General features: G+C 36.2%; 1 protein-coding gene across 1 annotated transcript in view; it reads right to left on the bottom strand.

The window, feature by feature from the left end:
• LOC107727350 (exostosin-1) overlaps positions 1-16,866 on the bottom strand; it is a 333,036-nt gene that overhangs the window by 90,625 nt on the left and 225,545 nt on the right. The window contains exon 2 of the mRNA XM_016537193.1: positions 9,180-9,273. Coding sequence (XP_016392679.1) covers positions 9,180-9,273 — 94 coding nt within the window. The remainder of the gene's footprint in view (positions 1-9,179; positions 9,274-16,866) is intronic.

Raw genomic sequence — 16,866 nt, 5'->3', positions numbered from 1 at the left:
CACACACACACACACACACACACACACACACACATATATAAAATCCTCAGCCCTCTACACAACTGCCACCAACAACTGTACAACACTTTCACAGTCTTCATTTCAATCGATAAACTGTTGTCAAAATGTACATTGACACCTTGAAACAATGTCATTTCTTCCATGGACTTTTTCATTTGCCAATAGCTAGTAGATTCTGCAAGATTGTAAAGTTGTATCCATTCATAAAATTGAATCGACCCGAGCTAACAATCAACAGTTGTAACTGTACTAACATTAAAAGTATAGTGCACTTGAAAATGAAAAATCTGTCAAGATTTGCTTACGCTCATGTCGTTCCAAACCTGCACAAATTTCTGTTTTCAGTGGAACACAAAAGAAGGTATGTTTGTTTACATTGACTTCCATTATATGGAGAAAAAATACAATGGAAGTCAATGGGAACCGAAACTGTGGTTACCAACATTCTTCAAAAAAATCTTCTTGTGTGTTCCACAGAAAACAGAAAATCATACAGGCTTGAAACTACAGGTGTAGTATGAAAGAATTTAAATTTTTGGGTAGACTATTCATTTAATAAAGAGAGATAAATACTTTAACAAACATTTATTTATTTACTTATTAATTTATTTAATCTTTACTGTGTTAGTTATGGTTTCTTGCACCACAACATTCACAAATTTTTATGGAAATTTTTAACCCTCTAACATTGTGAAGTGATTTCCAAACAAGGCCTGTCAAAGTGGGTAGATTTTTCCATAATAAGCTGCAAAGTGGACAAAACTTTATGTTGATGCCAATATGACATTGTTACAGAATCTCAAAGCAACATGTGCTGAAATTTGGAACTGACTGACTATGGTCAGAACGACATGATTAGGAATCTTGTTAAAAAAAATAAAACCAAGCACATTTTTTTTAAATGTGAAGAACCAGACACTGCACAATGTTTGGCTACTTTCCTTTATTATTTATATGCCTGGTATAATAATATCTTCCTCTGGTGTTTAAGAATTTAAGTGCATTTCCTATTTCCACGTTATTCTGATTGTAATGTAGAGGTTTTTTTTAACAGTACAGTATGTTTTTATAGCAAACTGAAGTCTATTTTAAAAGATAAAGGACAATTCAAGGAAAATGTTCCTCCAGATGTACTTTTGTACTCTTTTCCTCAAAAGGAAAAAAAAAAAAGTCAGTCACACATGAAGGACAAGGACATCCATGTTTACTAAACGTTTTGGTGGAAAAAAACAACAATTAGTGCTCAACATTGAAAAGCCTGATCCAAATAAACACACACATACAAACAATACTTTCAAAAATGTTAATATGCAGCAGAGGAGATGGAGGAGCTTTACTTTTTTCTGATGTTAAAACAGTAGCATCAGCTATGCCATACCGAAAACTCTAGAGCAATAATATACCTTTGTTCTTACTCAGAAACGTAAATCAGAACTCAGAAAAGCAATGTCATGTGCATTATGTTGAAACACATGTTTGTTTTTGATTGCTATAGTGTTTTACATGTCACACATTTTATATGTCACACATTTATAGTACGCTACTGTAATGGTCAGTTTAATAACACTGTTGGCTAAACAACTGCCTTTGGACTGCTGCTATGAAGTATTATGTGAATGACACCCACTTTTGCTTTACAGAATGTTTATTTGAATACAAATTAATTATTACTGTTAATAATAACATCTTGATATATGTCACACATTTATAGTACGCTACTGTAATGGTCAGTTTAATAACACTGTTGGCTAAACAACTGCCTTTGATTAATGCAATTAAAGGGATAGTTCACCCAAAAATTAAAATTCTGTCATTAATTATACTCAGCCTAATGTCGTTCCAAACCCGTAAGACATTTGTTCATCTTCGAACACAAATTAAGATATTTTTGATGAAATCCAACAGCTTTCTGATCCTCCATAGACAGCAATGTAACTGAAATGTTCCCAGACCCAGAAAGGTAAGGACATTGGTAAAACAGTCCATGTGAAATCAGTGGCTCAACCTCAATTTTACGAAGCTAAGATAATATTTTTGTGTGCAAAGAAAACAAAAATAATGACTTTATTCAACAATTCTTCTCCTCCAAATCACATAGAGTACCTCTGCATGTAAACAATGCATGCGTGTGGTGCTGCTGACGTAGAACATGCATGCGCTGTGCCTTGTTTATGTGCAGAGGAAAACATGTGCATGCGTCGTGATACTCTCCATAATGGCAGAATATGTGATTTGGATGAGAAGAAATGTTGAATGAAGTCAAAAAGTATTCTCGTAGCTTCATAAAATTGCAGTTGAAGCACTAATGTCACATGGATTATTTTACCATTGTCCTTACTATGTTTCTGGGTCTGGGAACATTTCAGTTGCGTTGCTGTCTGTGCAGGATCAGAAATAGGGTTGCAAAAAGGTGGAACATTTCCAGTAAATTTCGGAAACATTCCAGAATTTTTGGAAACTTTACAGGATTTTTTGGAATATTCCAGGGATTTTTGGAAAGTTTCCGGAAATTTACCAGAAATTTTCCACCCCTTTGCAACCCTAATCCGAAAGTTCTCGGATTTCATCAAAAATATCTTGATTTGTGTTCCAAAGATGAATGAAGGCCTTACGGGTTTGGAACGATATGAGGGTGAGTAATTAATGACATATTTTCTATTTTGGGGTGAACTAATCCTTTAAGTATTTTGTGAATGTCACCCACTTTTGCTTTGCAGAATGTTTATTTGGATACAAGGTTATTATTAATAATAATAACAACATGATGAGTAAACCTAACAGTAAACTGTACTGTCACCTGATATATATATATAAAAGTTGCTATTCAGAAATATTTGACTGCTGAATGCCACTGACCAATCAAGATCAAGTATTCCAGAGAGAAGTGTAATAAAAATATTAACTTTTTGTTTCTGAAAAAAGAGAAAAGTTTTGTAAACTGAATTAAAACTTTAACATGTGCAATATGATATGAACGAAATATGATATTGTTCTGCTGCATGGAACTGAGTTTGATCTGTGCAGAAAGGGACATTTTACCAAATGTCTGAATTTGGTGAATTCTAACAAAACAAAAACAAAAAACAAAACAAAACAAAACAAAACAAAACAAAACAAAACAAAACAAAACAACAGAATTGACCAAAGAGCTTGATTGACAGGCGATCTGACCAATCAGAACGCGGATATTATGTGCCGCCGCTGCTATCTGCCATCTTGCCCGACATCTACAGCCGGTCTCTATAGAAATTCATGTTAAAATGGAGTAAAAGCAGCCATGTCACCCTGCAGCCCAAGACTGCTTGCCCACTGAAGTTAAGCAGGGTTGAGCCTGGTCAGTAGCTGGATGGGAGACCTCCTGGGAAAACTAGGTTGCTGTTGGAAGAAGTACTGGTGGTGGTTGAGGAGATTCACCCCTTCTATGTAAAGCGCTTTGAGTGCCCAGAAAAGCGCTATATACATGTAGGGTTAAGCTGTGCTGTTGTTGGCTGCCACAGTTGACATAAAATACTTTCTGATGTTCATTTATGTTCATTTCATGCTTTACGTAGATATGAAAAGACGATCGGTTCACGTGTTTGAACTGAGGCAATACAGTGATCTGTCACGACACATTGAAGAGCCACAAAACGGTATTTATTGTTTGAATTTCTTTAAAAATGACACAATTTGAAAACTGAGAGTCCTGAGACCTTGTTTCATACCAGAAGTAACCTGCTCTGTATTGACTGTCTGCACGTTGTCAGTTTCCTCTTTGCTCTGCGATGTATTTTTCACTGCGTGCAAAAACATGATGTGTAGTGTGAGAGAGGCATTGTTTGTTGGGGATAGCAACATTAACTAAGGAGGGCGGGTCTTTGCGAATGGTCAATTATGATGTTTAGATGTGGGTAAAAAGGAATTGTCAACACCACAATAATAACCAACATGATAGATGATTTAAATTATAAAAAAAAAAAACGTTTAAATATATTTCAATCAAAAATATGAATTATGAAAACATTGTCAGTAAGCACCATATTGCGGAATGTTGTACGGTTGAGAATTGAACTTTGAACTTAAATGTAACTATTGTACGAATTAATAATTTCATGTAATTTTATTTTTTTGATCAACCTCTGTGGGGCCAACACGTTCTCACTCCCAACTCGTCACATATTGACCTATATAGTCCTATAGTCCTCAATTGTTTTCAGTTGTTTGTCTTAAAAGGATAGTTCAGCCAAAAATGAAAATTTGATGTTTATCTGCTTACCCCCAGGGCATCCAAGATGTAGGTGACTTTGTTTCTTCACTAGAACACAAACGAAGATTTTTAACTCAAACCGTTGCAGTCTGTCAGTCTTATAATGGAAGTGAATGGGAATCACGGCTTTGAGAGTCAAAAAACACATACACAAACAAAACCAAATTAAACCCTGCGGCTCGTGACGATACATTGATGTGTAAAGACACGAAACGATCGGTCTGTGCAAGAAACTGAACAGTATTTATATTGTTTTTTACCTCTGATGCACTGCAATGTCTGAACTGTCTTGAGCGCGTCCTCGACAGCCGGCGCGTGACGCATCTTCGTTTAATTTGGTTTTGTTTGTGTATGTGTTTTTTGACTCTCAAAGCCGTGATTCCCATTCACTTCCATTATATGACTGACAGAGTGCAACGGTTTGAGTTAAAAATCATTGTTTGTGTTCTACTGAAGAAACAAAGTCACCTACATCTTGGATTGGGTGGGGGTAAGCAGATAAACATCAAATTTTCATTTTTGGGTGAACTATCCCTTTAATTTAATGGTTTGCATGCATTTGTAAAAAATATAAATAATTTTATATAAATGTATACTTTCATTGGAGCACCTAACCCCACCCCTACCCACTTCTGAACAATATAAAACATGTAACAGGCAAATATAAGTGCAGTCACAGGTATTTCTTGCAAAAACTGACCATAAACAAGCAGTATAAATGTTGTGTTGCATTCCAAGTCTTCTGAAGCCATGCAATTTCTTTATGCGAAGAAGAGAGTAAACATAAGGTTTTAATCGCTGAAAATGATACCGATCCATTAATGCACTCATATCTCATTCAAAAAGATACTCCCGTAGCATGTCACATGACAACATTTCACAACCAAGGCAGACGTAAGGCTTCTTCTGGTGGCATTTTTTAAATTTGACTGCAGCACACAGGATGAGTTTTACGGCAGACGGAGACGGCGATCGCGTCTATTCCTCTCACAAATCAATCGTTTTGCCTCGGAAGACTTGGAATATTAATATTTTTTTGAATAAATTATGACGGTAGTTGTATCTGCCTGTAATATCTTGTGTTTTATTGACAAATGGTAGGTTTAGGGGCAGGGGTTGGGTTACGTGCTCATAAATGTGTAAATAGTGTAATATAAATTAAACTGTTGTGACGGTTTACATTGAAAAATCACACCCCAAAATATATGCAATAATGGCAATATTACCCAATATATAATTTAATAATGACGATACAATTCCCAGTACCTTTCACGTCGGCATATTGATGCCAAGGGTTTACAGGGAGGCAGGTCGTATTTTGGTTGAGACTGTTTATAAATTCCAAACCGCATCTCACTGTCCAGCACTCAGAGGTGACAGTCATATGGAAGACTTAAGGAGGTTTGCGCCAGATATCAGGAGTGAGGCAGAGACCACAGCTTTGGTAATCCCACCTGACCTTACACACACACCCACACACACACACACACACACACACACACACACACACAGTCCTGACTTCCTCCATGTTTAAATGGAGATGGTTGAGAAGGACTGCCCCACATGCACCAGCATCTAAAAGCCTTTTGATGTCTCTTTTCAAAGTGCTCCCATCAGAGAGCACAACACAGGGAGCATCACACAAGTGCTGGAGAGATGTGAAAAATACTGAGGAAAGTCAAACACCCTGTCTTTACCTCCCATACCTGACTGACAAATATCGGTTTTGACAGGCTAAAGATGAGACAGAGAAGCGTCTGTCCGCGTATGGACACATTTTTATTAATCCACTTACTGATTTTATGCAACTCTTTACTTATTAGAGGATGGAACATTTCTCACAAAGTGGCCTTCATAATTATCAGATGCTTTTCAGAAATGAAGTAACACATTATTCAAGTGCTATAAATATGTAGCTGCAGTCAAGCTTTACTACTGTCACATTCTCTTTATATTTGAGGACTTTTCTTTCTTCACATGCTTCATTTTTAGTTCCTGTATTTAGTTCCTGGCTGCATCCGAAACTCTCTAATCTCTAGAGCAAGTACTTATTTTATAAGTATTTACATTCATTCGGACACACTTCTTTTGTCACATACTGTTTTTCGCCAACTGCATAATAGAGAAGTATACGGTTTCGGATGCAGCCACTGTTTCTTGTTTTTTCATGATTTCTAGTATGTTTTCATTGTTTGCCATAGTTATGTTCCACACCTGTCTCTAGTTTGGTTCGGTCTGTGTATTTAAACCCTGCTCAATTGCTGTTTATTGGTGGTTATACTGTCTTTGCTGTTGCGTTTGCCATGTTAGGTTGGATTCCTTGTTGTCACCTTTGTTATTTTAAAGGCACAATATGTAATTTCTTGCCACTAGAGGGCGCGTATTCAAAACAAACAAAGAAACAAAGGCGTAGTTTGATGACGCCGTGACTGAGTGTGGAATCATAGGAGTTGTCGTCTTCATCCCCACAGCCGAAGCAATCCGACGGGACTCGGGCAAAAATCATGTTCATGGATGAGCTAATGTATTAAAGATTTATTGACGTTGTAGAATGAAGCAGAGTGAGGCAGAAAGCCGTCGAAGCAAAACGAGGCCGCTGAACGAGCGCGACACACGGCTCGAAAGCAGCGGAGCTTTGATTATGCCACAGTCAACGGCGTCCGCTCCTTCCGGAAAGCAGCGGAAGTAAGCAGCGCTGTTTTATCATACTAGATACATTTGAACGTTCTGTTATAATGCTACTCTGTGCGGTCGTCACCTGTCTAATAAAATGTATAGCATATTAAAGCGTCTTTGGTGTTTCCATGTTTTCTACAAAACAAAACAGTCATTATTAATTGTGTGTTCTGAGTTTATCACACCACAGAAAAATGTGTTAACCACTCAGCCAAATTTTAATGATAAAAAAACCGCCAAGTGAATAAAATAAGCTATCAAAATCTTGAAAAAATAAGCAGTATTCTCTGCTCTCAGACGCTGGGGGCGTGTCCGCTGGCGGCGCTGAAACCACGCCCACTCACGGAAAAGCTGCCGTCTCTCTCTCAACTGTCTTCCTCTGCAGCTTATTTAAATGAGGAGACCGAGTTGTTTTGTAAATTATTGCAACCAGGTATTATGCATTTACGTGACAAAGGCATAGCTAGCTAGCAACCTCTAGCCTAACGAACGGCAGTAACTTGCGATTGAGCGGGCAAACCACTGCGCTGTAGTTATTTGGCGTGTTTGACTTGAAGCAGGGCTGTGCAGAACGATCAGTGTATGCCACGAGAGTGATTCGAAAGCATGAGGAGCCGTCTGCTCTCTATAGCTCTGTACTTTGATGTCACACATCGATCGATCTGCGCAGTGCTGCTTCAAGTCGAACACACGTCTTGGTGTTAGGGGAGGGGCCATGCTCGGTGGCTCCATTGCGTCATCGAGCCACCATTTTAGCCCCGCCCAAAAATTCCTGAACACGGAATTAGTCAAAAACTGTTTTAACGGTTTAACTCCACAATTCAGAACTACATACTTCAGAGTCTTTGTAATGTGTTTCTGCAATACATTTCTAACATTTATAATGTGTTTAGAAACAATTCTCAGAATTCTCTTTACACGGACTTTAAAGCCTTGCTTTTGTTATACTTAGCTTGAAAGGTGTGTTTATGTTATCTTTTTATTAAATGCAATAATTCAAAAGCAGCAGTAGAGATTTTTTACATTTAGGATTTGTAATTCAAATAAATGCTAATCTTTGGGATTTCCACAAAAATATTAGGCAGCACAACCATTTTATGACTTTGATAATAGGATTTTTTTCTTTTTTAAGCAGCAAATCAGCATATTAGAATGATTTCTGAAGGATCATGTGACACTGAAGTCTGGATCCATGATGCTGAAAATTCAGCTTTGCATCACAGGAATAAATTACATTGAAATATATAAAACAAAATAGAGAATAGTTATCAAAGTAGTATTTTATAATATTACTATTTTTTACTGTAATTTTGATCAAATAAATGAGGCCTTGAGAGACTTCTAAAAAACATATTAAAATACTCTCTCTCTCTCTCTCTCTCTCTCTCTCTCTCTCTATTCAGTAAATCTGAATATTTACACCACATACCAAAATTCTTTAAATGTAAACGTATGGTATTTACCTAGGATGCATTAAATCTGTCAAAACTTACTGAACTTTATAATTTTCCAAATGAATATTTATTTATAATGCTATGTAATATTCAAACTCTCTGTTCATCTAAGAATCCTTAGATGCATTATGGCAGTCAGTTATTAATATATTCAGCTGAAGTTTCATCTCATGCATGCGTTCTGCATCACTGCCCATGGGTGTTATTGACTTGTATGCTTTTCACAAACTTCACTGTTCACACAACAGCTGAACACCTCAAATTAGATTAAAATGATTGCTTAATTAGTATCACGAGCATCAAAATATAATACAATGCTCAAAAATTATGTTGGTAGAGAGAGTGAACTGTAATTTTTAATACAAGAAAATAAGATGTGAAATTGCTGGAATTTTGACTGCATCATTAGTTGATTCTCCTTACTAAACCAACAGAAGAGACTGAGAACACAACTAATGAAAAACCACACAGAGAGCGAGAGAAATAGAGTGAGTGAGCGAGAGAGAGAGAGAGAGAGAGAGAGAGAGAGAGAGAGAGAGAGCGAGAGAGAGAGGTTTATTAATAGATCTCTTCACCTCTCCTCTCCAATATAAGAATCTTCTCTGGGTGTTTTTGAAAAGATGACAGAATGTCAATATCAATAACTTCTACGTCAGGGTAGTGCAACCTCAGGGCTCCAAATGGCTGAGCCCTAAGAACATTCAGGCCAATCAAAAACACCTGTTATTAAAGGAAGCATGGCGTGACAGAGTTTTAGACAAGCAAACTTCAGAGTCACCAACCTGCAGGGCCTCTAGAAAGCGGAAGGATCCGAGCCGCCTGCCCCGAGGAACAAGGCAAAAACTGGAGTTGTGTAGCAGCTCTTGATAATCAAACCTGTGGACACAAACAAAAACACAACAAACAACATTAGAATCTGCCCATTAAAAAATCCATACAAAGACATCTTGTTTTACATTTGTTCGATTTCATTTTCATAAACTGTTACTGTCAATTTTAACCTTGAAAAATTATGAGACTGATTTACATACACGCACATACTCATACTTTTACACCAAATGCACACACAAGTGGCCAAAAGTGGGTGGGGCTAATGGTAAAAACAATCACCAATCAGCAATCAATCACGAGCATGTTCACAACCATTACTTTACTGTTCAACAAAATGCCAGTGGCTCTCTTGAGTCTCTCTCTCTCTCTCTCTCTATATATATATGTAATTAAATAATTAATTGCTATTTGTTAATTAAAAAAGAAAAAAGAAAAATCAATTTCAAGTAACATAGTTCCTAACAGTTAACAGAGAAAAACATATATAGGTAATTAAAAAAAACACAAAACAACAAACAAACAAAAAAATATATTTTTTCAATATTAACATTTGTTAAAAAAACTATTTCAGTCAGGCTAAGTATGCAATACGCTAAGTACGCAACATGCTGCTCACAATCATGCTGTTCTGACTACAACCAAATCTCAGCTGTGCTGATATTCAGTACAACAGCACTCTTTCTCATTTGACATGGCTTAATTAGCCAGACGGTAGGCTTATTATGGTGACCAGACTTGGTATATTAATATCAGACCATGTGGTCACAGGTGTAGGTGGTTATTTACAATGATGCAGCTCATCCAATCAGATCTTAGAGTCTGATGTTTTATTATATTTGTTCTGGCATATTATATTAGTACGACACAATAAACATACTGGGAGAGAAAAATCAAGATTAAGCTGAAGATAGAGGGATGAAAGTGAGAGATCCTGTTATTTGCTCTCTCCTTCTGTTCTGACAGTCAGCCTTAATCTGGCTAGAGCTCACTCTCCTCTGTTTAATTCTCTTATAATTACTGCCTCACTTTCTTTCTCTCCCTTTCTTTCTTCTATTATCACCATCCTGCATCAGCCATCCAGCCAATAAGTGGAAAATATGTTGTTCTTCCTCTGAACTTATTTTTCTCTTTCTGCCCATGTGAAGCAGGGTTGTTATCATTAGCATAACAAAAAACTGAAATAAAATATTTTATTTCAGTTAGCTGCCAAGGCATCTTTTCTCATTTTTGTTTAGTTTAAGTATAACTAAATATACTAAACTCTGCCAAATGCATAAACGTATAAAATGTAAAAATGAAAAAAAAAGAGAAAAAGAAAAAAACTAAAATATAATAAAAACTATATTAAGCATATTTAAACCAACAACAACAGCAAAAACAAATAAAAACTAATACAAAAATCACAACTAAAACTTTAATAAAAAAAAATCTAATTCAAAATATTAACAACGATTATTATAGTAAAATAACACTGATGTGAAGTGAGCAGATTTATTCTAGCAGGTGAGCATATTGATTGGATAACACATTTTTAAATTGATTTGAAACTAAGATATCTGAAGTATGTCCAGAAAATACTGGATCAGGCAGTGTGTTGCTAAGTATATGCCACTATATGGATTGCTTTTGAATTCACGTTTGATGTCATCAAAATCAATTGGAGGATAGCATTAAAAATGATTGACAGGTCGGATTTGACAGTCCTGCTCTATAGCACGCTCTCAGAGGGTCATTCAGGAGCAATAAACACAATCTGTCTCTGTCATTCAGGTATTTGACTGCATTACTGATAGCCTCACGCTCACACACCTACACACATTCCTACTTACACATGCACACACATAGGCTACTGTAAACTCAAACTAACTAAAATTTGCTTTCACAAAGATACTGCCAAAAAGCTCTGCGTGCTGGTGGGTGGAAATCCAACCTCTCCTCAGTCGTGTTGTGTGCAGCACTTCCCTCAGTCTACAAACCTCACAAGAGTTCTGATCACAACAATTCTCCACAACTTGTAAGAATAAGGGTCTAGACATCTGAGATTGCTTGCCCTGCAAGTTTGTGCTGAAACTGTTGCTGCTAGAAGCAGCAGAGTTGTAAGAATCACTTTGGGACTCGTTTTCTCAAAGATCAAACCTCCTGGCCTCTTGCTGGGTCGAATAAGGGTCTCCAACAAGAAGATTGGACACAACCTTTTGCTAGACTGAAAATGCTATAACGTTCTCTCTCATTCTCAGAAAAGGGAGTTGACGATTAATTAAAGCATAGCATTGCAATCAAATGAATTACATGGTGGTGTTAAGACCAAAAATATTGCAACAAATACAAATTTTACTTTTTGCCCAAGTTACTTTAGAGTGCAGACCGTCTTTATTTATTTTTTGTCAAACATTTATTAAACCACACTGTTTTTCTTAATTGTACTGACATGTTAAATTAGCAGCCTAAGAAAAAACATAATATTTATTGAGCACCAACTAAATTTGAAATATAAATTAAGTAGAGAAAGAAAAATGCTTTTCAGTTGTGTTCAGTTGCTGAATGTGATTGACCTCTTTTGTGCTCTGTAATTAAATTGGAAAGCTTGACACAATAAGTCAATGTGTTCTTCATACTTTGTGTGTAGAGAATAACCTTTGTTTGGACAAAAATGAACAAAGTGAGAAATACAAAGTAGTCTAATGTTCTGAACAGTGGGAAAGCTTTTTTTAATTTATTTATTTTTTACATTTGAAGCTATTTTAATACAGTAATGGCAACATCTTAATTATACGTGTGTTAATTTAAAGGCGACCATATGGCTAATGTTCCAAATGAGGATACAAATAATCAGGGTTGCCCAGGGAACCAAAAAGAAAGAAAAAAGTCACATCAATTATATCACTGTATATCTGTCAAATGTCTTTCCTCTAACTTTGTAGAATACTAATAATGCAATAATTTCATAATTCTGTGTATATGACTTGTTACATTTTTTGTTCCAGGTTTTCCTGGTTTGAAGTGCAGTAGTGTAACATTCATGCTATTTTCATTTAATTGAATGTATTGTTCTATTTGTGTAATACATGATTTGTGTGTTTTCGTTAGCAATAAGATGTAATAATTTGTTTCTTTTTTTATTTGTATTTATACACTGCAATTTGTTTAGATTTGACTTTGTTACTTGTTATTTTTGTACAGATTTTTGTATGTACCCAGTTAAAATGTTATGATTATTTACTTGTGTTGTTCCAAATAAAACTGCATACATACATGGTTTTTAGGGGTTTTGGATAAACACTGAAAGTAATGTCATGCGTAAATCTTCACATTAACAATGAACACTCAAAAATAGCTAATTTGTTCATTCAACAAAACTATGACACATATTTGCACACATATGTATCTGATCTAACACTGAGTGAACTGTAATGACAAGTCAAGGGTTGACTGAGATCACATCAGTTTCATCCATTTTGTAAGGTAAAATAACCACAAAATGCATGGTAACTTATCGATCTTCCTCTGTGTATTCTATTCTGATCAGGCACAGAAGTGGCAGCCGTGGCCTTGAGAGGCACTTCTCAATAAGGTGGAGGAACGTGATATATATTCAATTTCAAACACTAAGACACCATGACAAATTCAGGTGCACCTGAATGCTTACATACTCTGCAGCTGTATTTCGCATATATTGAGAAACTAGGTATGGATTCTTTCAGTGTGAATTCCCCATACTATGACCTGCATACTGAAGAAAACTGCCTGAGAAGAATGCCAAAAATATCTAGGACTGACCATGGAATAAAAAACTGAATCAATTATATGCTGATTAATTAATCAAATTGCAAATAGATTATTTGAACTGGATCTTAGTGCCACATTTGACACTATCGACCACAACATTCTTTTGAATAGACTAGAAAATGACCTTGGCATTAGAGGAAGTGCATTGGCATGGTTCAAATCATACTTATCTGACCACCATCAATTCGTGACAGTGAATGAAGAGGTGTCATACCAATCCCAAGTGCAGTATGGAGTACCTCAAGGCTCAGTACTAGGACCATTACTTCTCACGTTTTACATGTTACCCTTGGAAGATATTATTGGGAAACATGGTGTTAGTTTTCATTGTTATGCTGATGATACTCAGCTCTATATTTCTTCACGGCCCGACAAAACATACCAATTTGCAAAACTAACGGAATACATAGTTGATATAAAAAAAATTGATGACTAGTATTTTCTTAATGTTAAATTCTGAAAAAGCAAAAAAAAAATTGTTAATTATAGGACCAAAAACTTCCACATGTAATAACTTAGAACACTGTCTAATACTTGATGGCTGCTCTGTCAATTCTTCGTCATCAGTTAGGAGCCTAGGTGTGCTATTTGATAGCAAACTTTCCTTTGAAAATCACGTTTCTAACAAAACCGCATTGCAAAACTGCTTGTAAGACTGCATTTTTCCATCTCAAAAATATATCTAAATTACGACCTATGCCCTCAATGGTAAATGCAGGAACATTAATTCATGCGTTCATGACCTCAAGCTTAGATTATTGTAATGCTATATTGGGTGGTTGCTCTTAATAAACAAACTCCAGCTGGTTCAAAATGCAGAATCTAGAGTTCTTACTAGAACCAAGAAGTATGAGCATATTAGTCCGGTTCTGACAACAGTGCACTGGCTCCCTATTAAACATTGTATACATTTTAAAATCTTGCTAATTACTAGGGCTGTGCGATATTGAAGAAAAATGCGATATGCGATAACTCATTAAATAATGCGATATTCGATATGCGATACGATAATGCTTAAAGTGCCACATGCTCAGATGAAACAGTTTTACTCAGCTGTTGCTGAGTCAGTTCTGTGAACTTCTATAACTATCTTGTCATGGTTATTTGTATGTATGTATGTATGCACCAAGAGTTCCTGTAAAACCCCAACAAATTCCTTGTGTTTGCGCACACTTAAGTGGTGAATAAAGCTCATTCTGATTCTGATTCTAATAAGAAAGAACCCCTAAAACAACTTCTGAAAGTGAATGGTATGTGTTTTACTCGAGCATTACATAAAAATGTCATTTTAACATGAGTTTAGGAACTGAATAATAAAAAGGAAAAATAAAAAACCGTAGTATTTACTCTTTGAATTCAATATGCACTGATTCTCATTTAAGCTACAAAAGTTATTTAGGTAAGAGCAGTGAGTGATTTTCTCTTTGTCTTTTGTTCATGGCCCCAAATATGGAGGCAGACACACTCTGTCAGTTTAAATCTAGATTAAAAACCCATCTCTTTAACCTGGCTTACACATAACACACTAACACATTTCTATTATTCAAATCCATTAAAGGATTGTTAGGCTGCATTAATTAGGTCAACCGGAACCAGGAACACTTCCCATAACACCCGATGTACATGTTACATCGTTAGAAGAATGGCATCTACGCTAATATTAGTCTATTTCTTTTTAATTCTGAGGTCACCGTAGGCACCAGATCCAGTCTGTATCCAGATCAGATGGTCACTGCAGCCACCCGGACCAAGCCGTATCCAGACCAGATGGTGGATGAGCACTTAAAGACGCCCTCGACAGCCCTGAATGTCAGCAGAGACCATGTCAACTAGATGAGCCCCAGAGACAGATCCCCTTCGAAGACCTTATCACCTAGACGGCCATCAGGAGAAGACCACGGGAACCAGGTGAGTCCTCTGCACAATCTGACTTTGTTGCAACCTAGAATTAAACTGGTGGTTTCGTCTGGCCAGAGGAGAACGGAACACTATTTCAACACACTATTTCCCTGTTTACTACTGTAAAGCTGCTTTGACACAATCTGCATTGTAAAAAGCGCTATATCAATAATGGTGACTTGAAAATTCCATGGAAAAAAGCACCAACATGAAGATAACAGAATGTGAATAATTTACTGCAGAGTAAATCATTAAATATATATTATAAAAAGTAGCTTTAGAAGTATATAGTGTTTGTTTTATTATCATATCATTGAACATAAGCCTATCACTGGTCTACAGTTCATAGAAATCCAATTTGTGATATTTTTAAATCATTGGTTTAAGTTAAAAGTAGATTTGTTTATTTCATGTTAGTTTTCTAATGTGTTTTTATAATTAGTTGTAATTAATTATTAATATTAACTACAACACCACATGCATACTCTATATATCAGATAATTTCCACGCTATACTGAAGAATAATGTTTTTATATGCAGTATATTGTTTTTCTACTGGATTATTCTATTCCAACAACTGCACCCTACTCTATTTTTATCTGTCTTCATCCTAGAAAAACAAAAAAAAGATACGATTATAAATAATACAATATGAGTGGTGTACATTTAGCTCTCAATAACACATAGCATCGGGAGCAATTTACAACTATAACATGAACCGACGGAGGCCTGTAAATCTATTTCTTTATCCCAGCCAAGAGCATCCTGAAGAGAGAGGGAAAAAAGACAGAATGTGAATGAATATGCAGGTCTATTTCTCATTCTCTGCTCAAAGCGCAGCATAAAGGGCACATGAAGGAAAGTAAAGGCCTGTGACAAATGCGGTGACTGAAAGGGCGGCGCTATGCATTTTTTATTAGCTGTTAATCCATTCCTTGTGTAACTCAATATAAATCAAATTACCGGCCTACCATGCTGTCAGTGACTACAGTAATTAGATGGAAAAGTGGCTCGTAGAGGTGCCGCATTCTTTTAAGGTGGAAAAAAGCGAAGAGTGACATCGTATTTACGCCTGTGCTTTCTGCTCCTCACTGGCAGGTGAATGCAGTTATTCAATTGACCAGAGGAGACATTGGACATGCTTGTGATAGCAATTACCAGAGGAAAACAAAAACTGATTATTTAGCTAGTTAGGCCTATTCCTTCACTATGTGGTAAATAGCACATAGTCCATGATGAAAATGTGAACAAACTGATTTAACAGGTTCAGACATTGATGTAAGAGTGTTTCTTCTTTAGCATATATATGCAACCCAGACTCATTTAGAAAATGTGCCTGTGGTGACAACTGATATTACATTGCTTCTTGCATGTTTAACTGTACGGCACTTTTTAAGTGAATTGTCCAGTAATTGACGCTAAAAGTATGTTTAGTGTTAACCAAAAAGCGTTTTATTATGTTGGTTGCAACATATCGCAGCAGTTCAGAAACAAAATGTCCAGTGAGTGACACTAAAAGATTAATGATCTATGAAAATAATGTACCACACCAACGCTGAACCATATTAGCCTCCTGGTTCTAGTAAGAACTCTAGCTGCTGCATTTTGGACCTGCATTTTGGACCAGCTGGAGTTTGTTTATTAAACGTGCAGAACAACCACCCAATAAAGCATTACAATAATCTAATCTTGAACTCATGAACGCATGAATTAGCATTCTTTCAAAGGAAAGATTGCTATTAAATAGCACACCTAGGTTCCTAACTGATGCCGAAGAATTGACAGAGCAGCCATTAAGTGTTAGACAGTATTCTAGGTCGTTACATGCAGAGGTTTTAGGTCAGATAATTAACACCTTTTTTTTCAGAATTTAGCAGTAAGAAATTACTCATCATCCAGTTTTTCATATCGACTATGCATTCCGTTTTTCAAATTGGTATGTTTCGCCAGGCC

This window comes from Sinocyclocheilus rhinocerous, unplaced genomic scaffold (genome assembly GCF_001515625.1).
Source record: "Sinocyclocheilus rhinocerous isolate Xijiao unplaced genomic scaffold, SAMN03320098_v1.1 scaffold156, whole genome shotgun sequence".
Lineage (NCBI taxonomy): Eukaryota > Metazoa > Chordata > Actinopteri > Cypriniformes > Cyprinidae > Sinocyclocheilus > Sinocyclocheilus rhinocerous.
The sequence above is the reverse complement of the archived record's forward strand: the minus strand, read 5'-3'. Positions and strand labels throughout refer to the sequence as shown.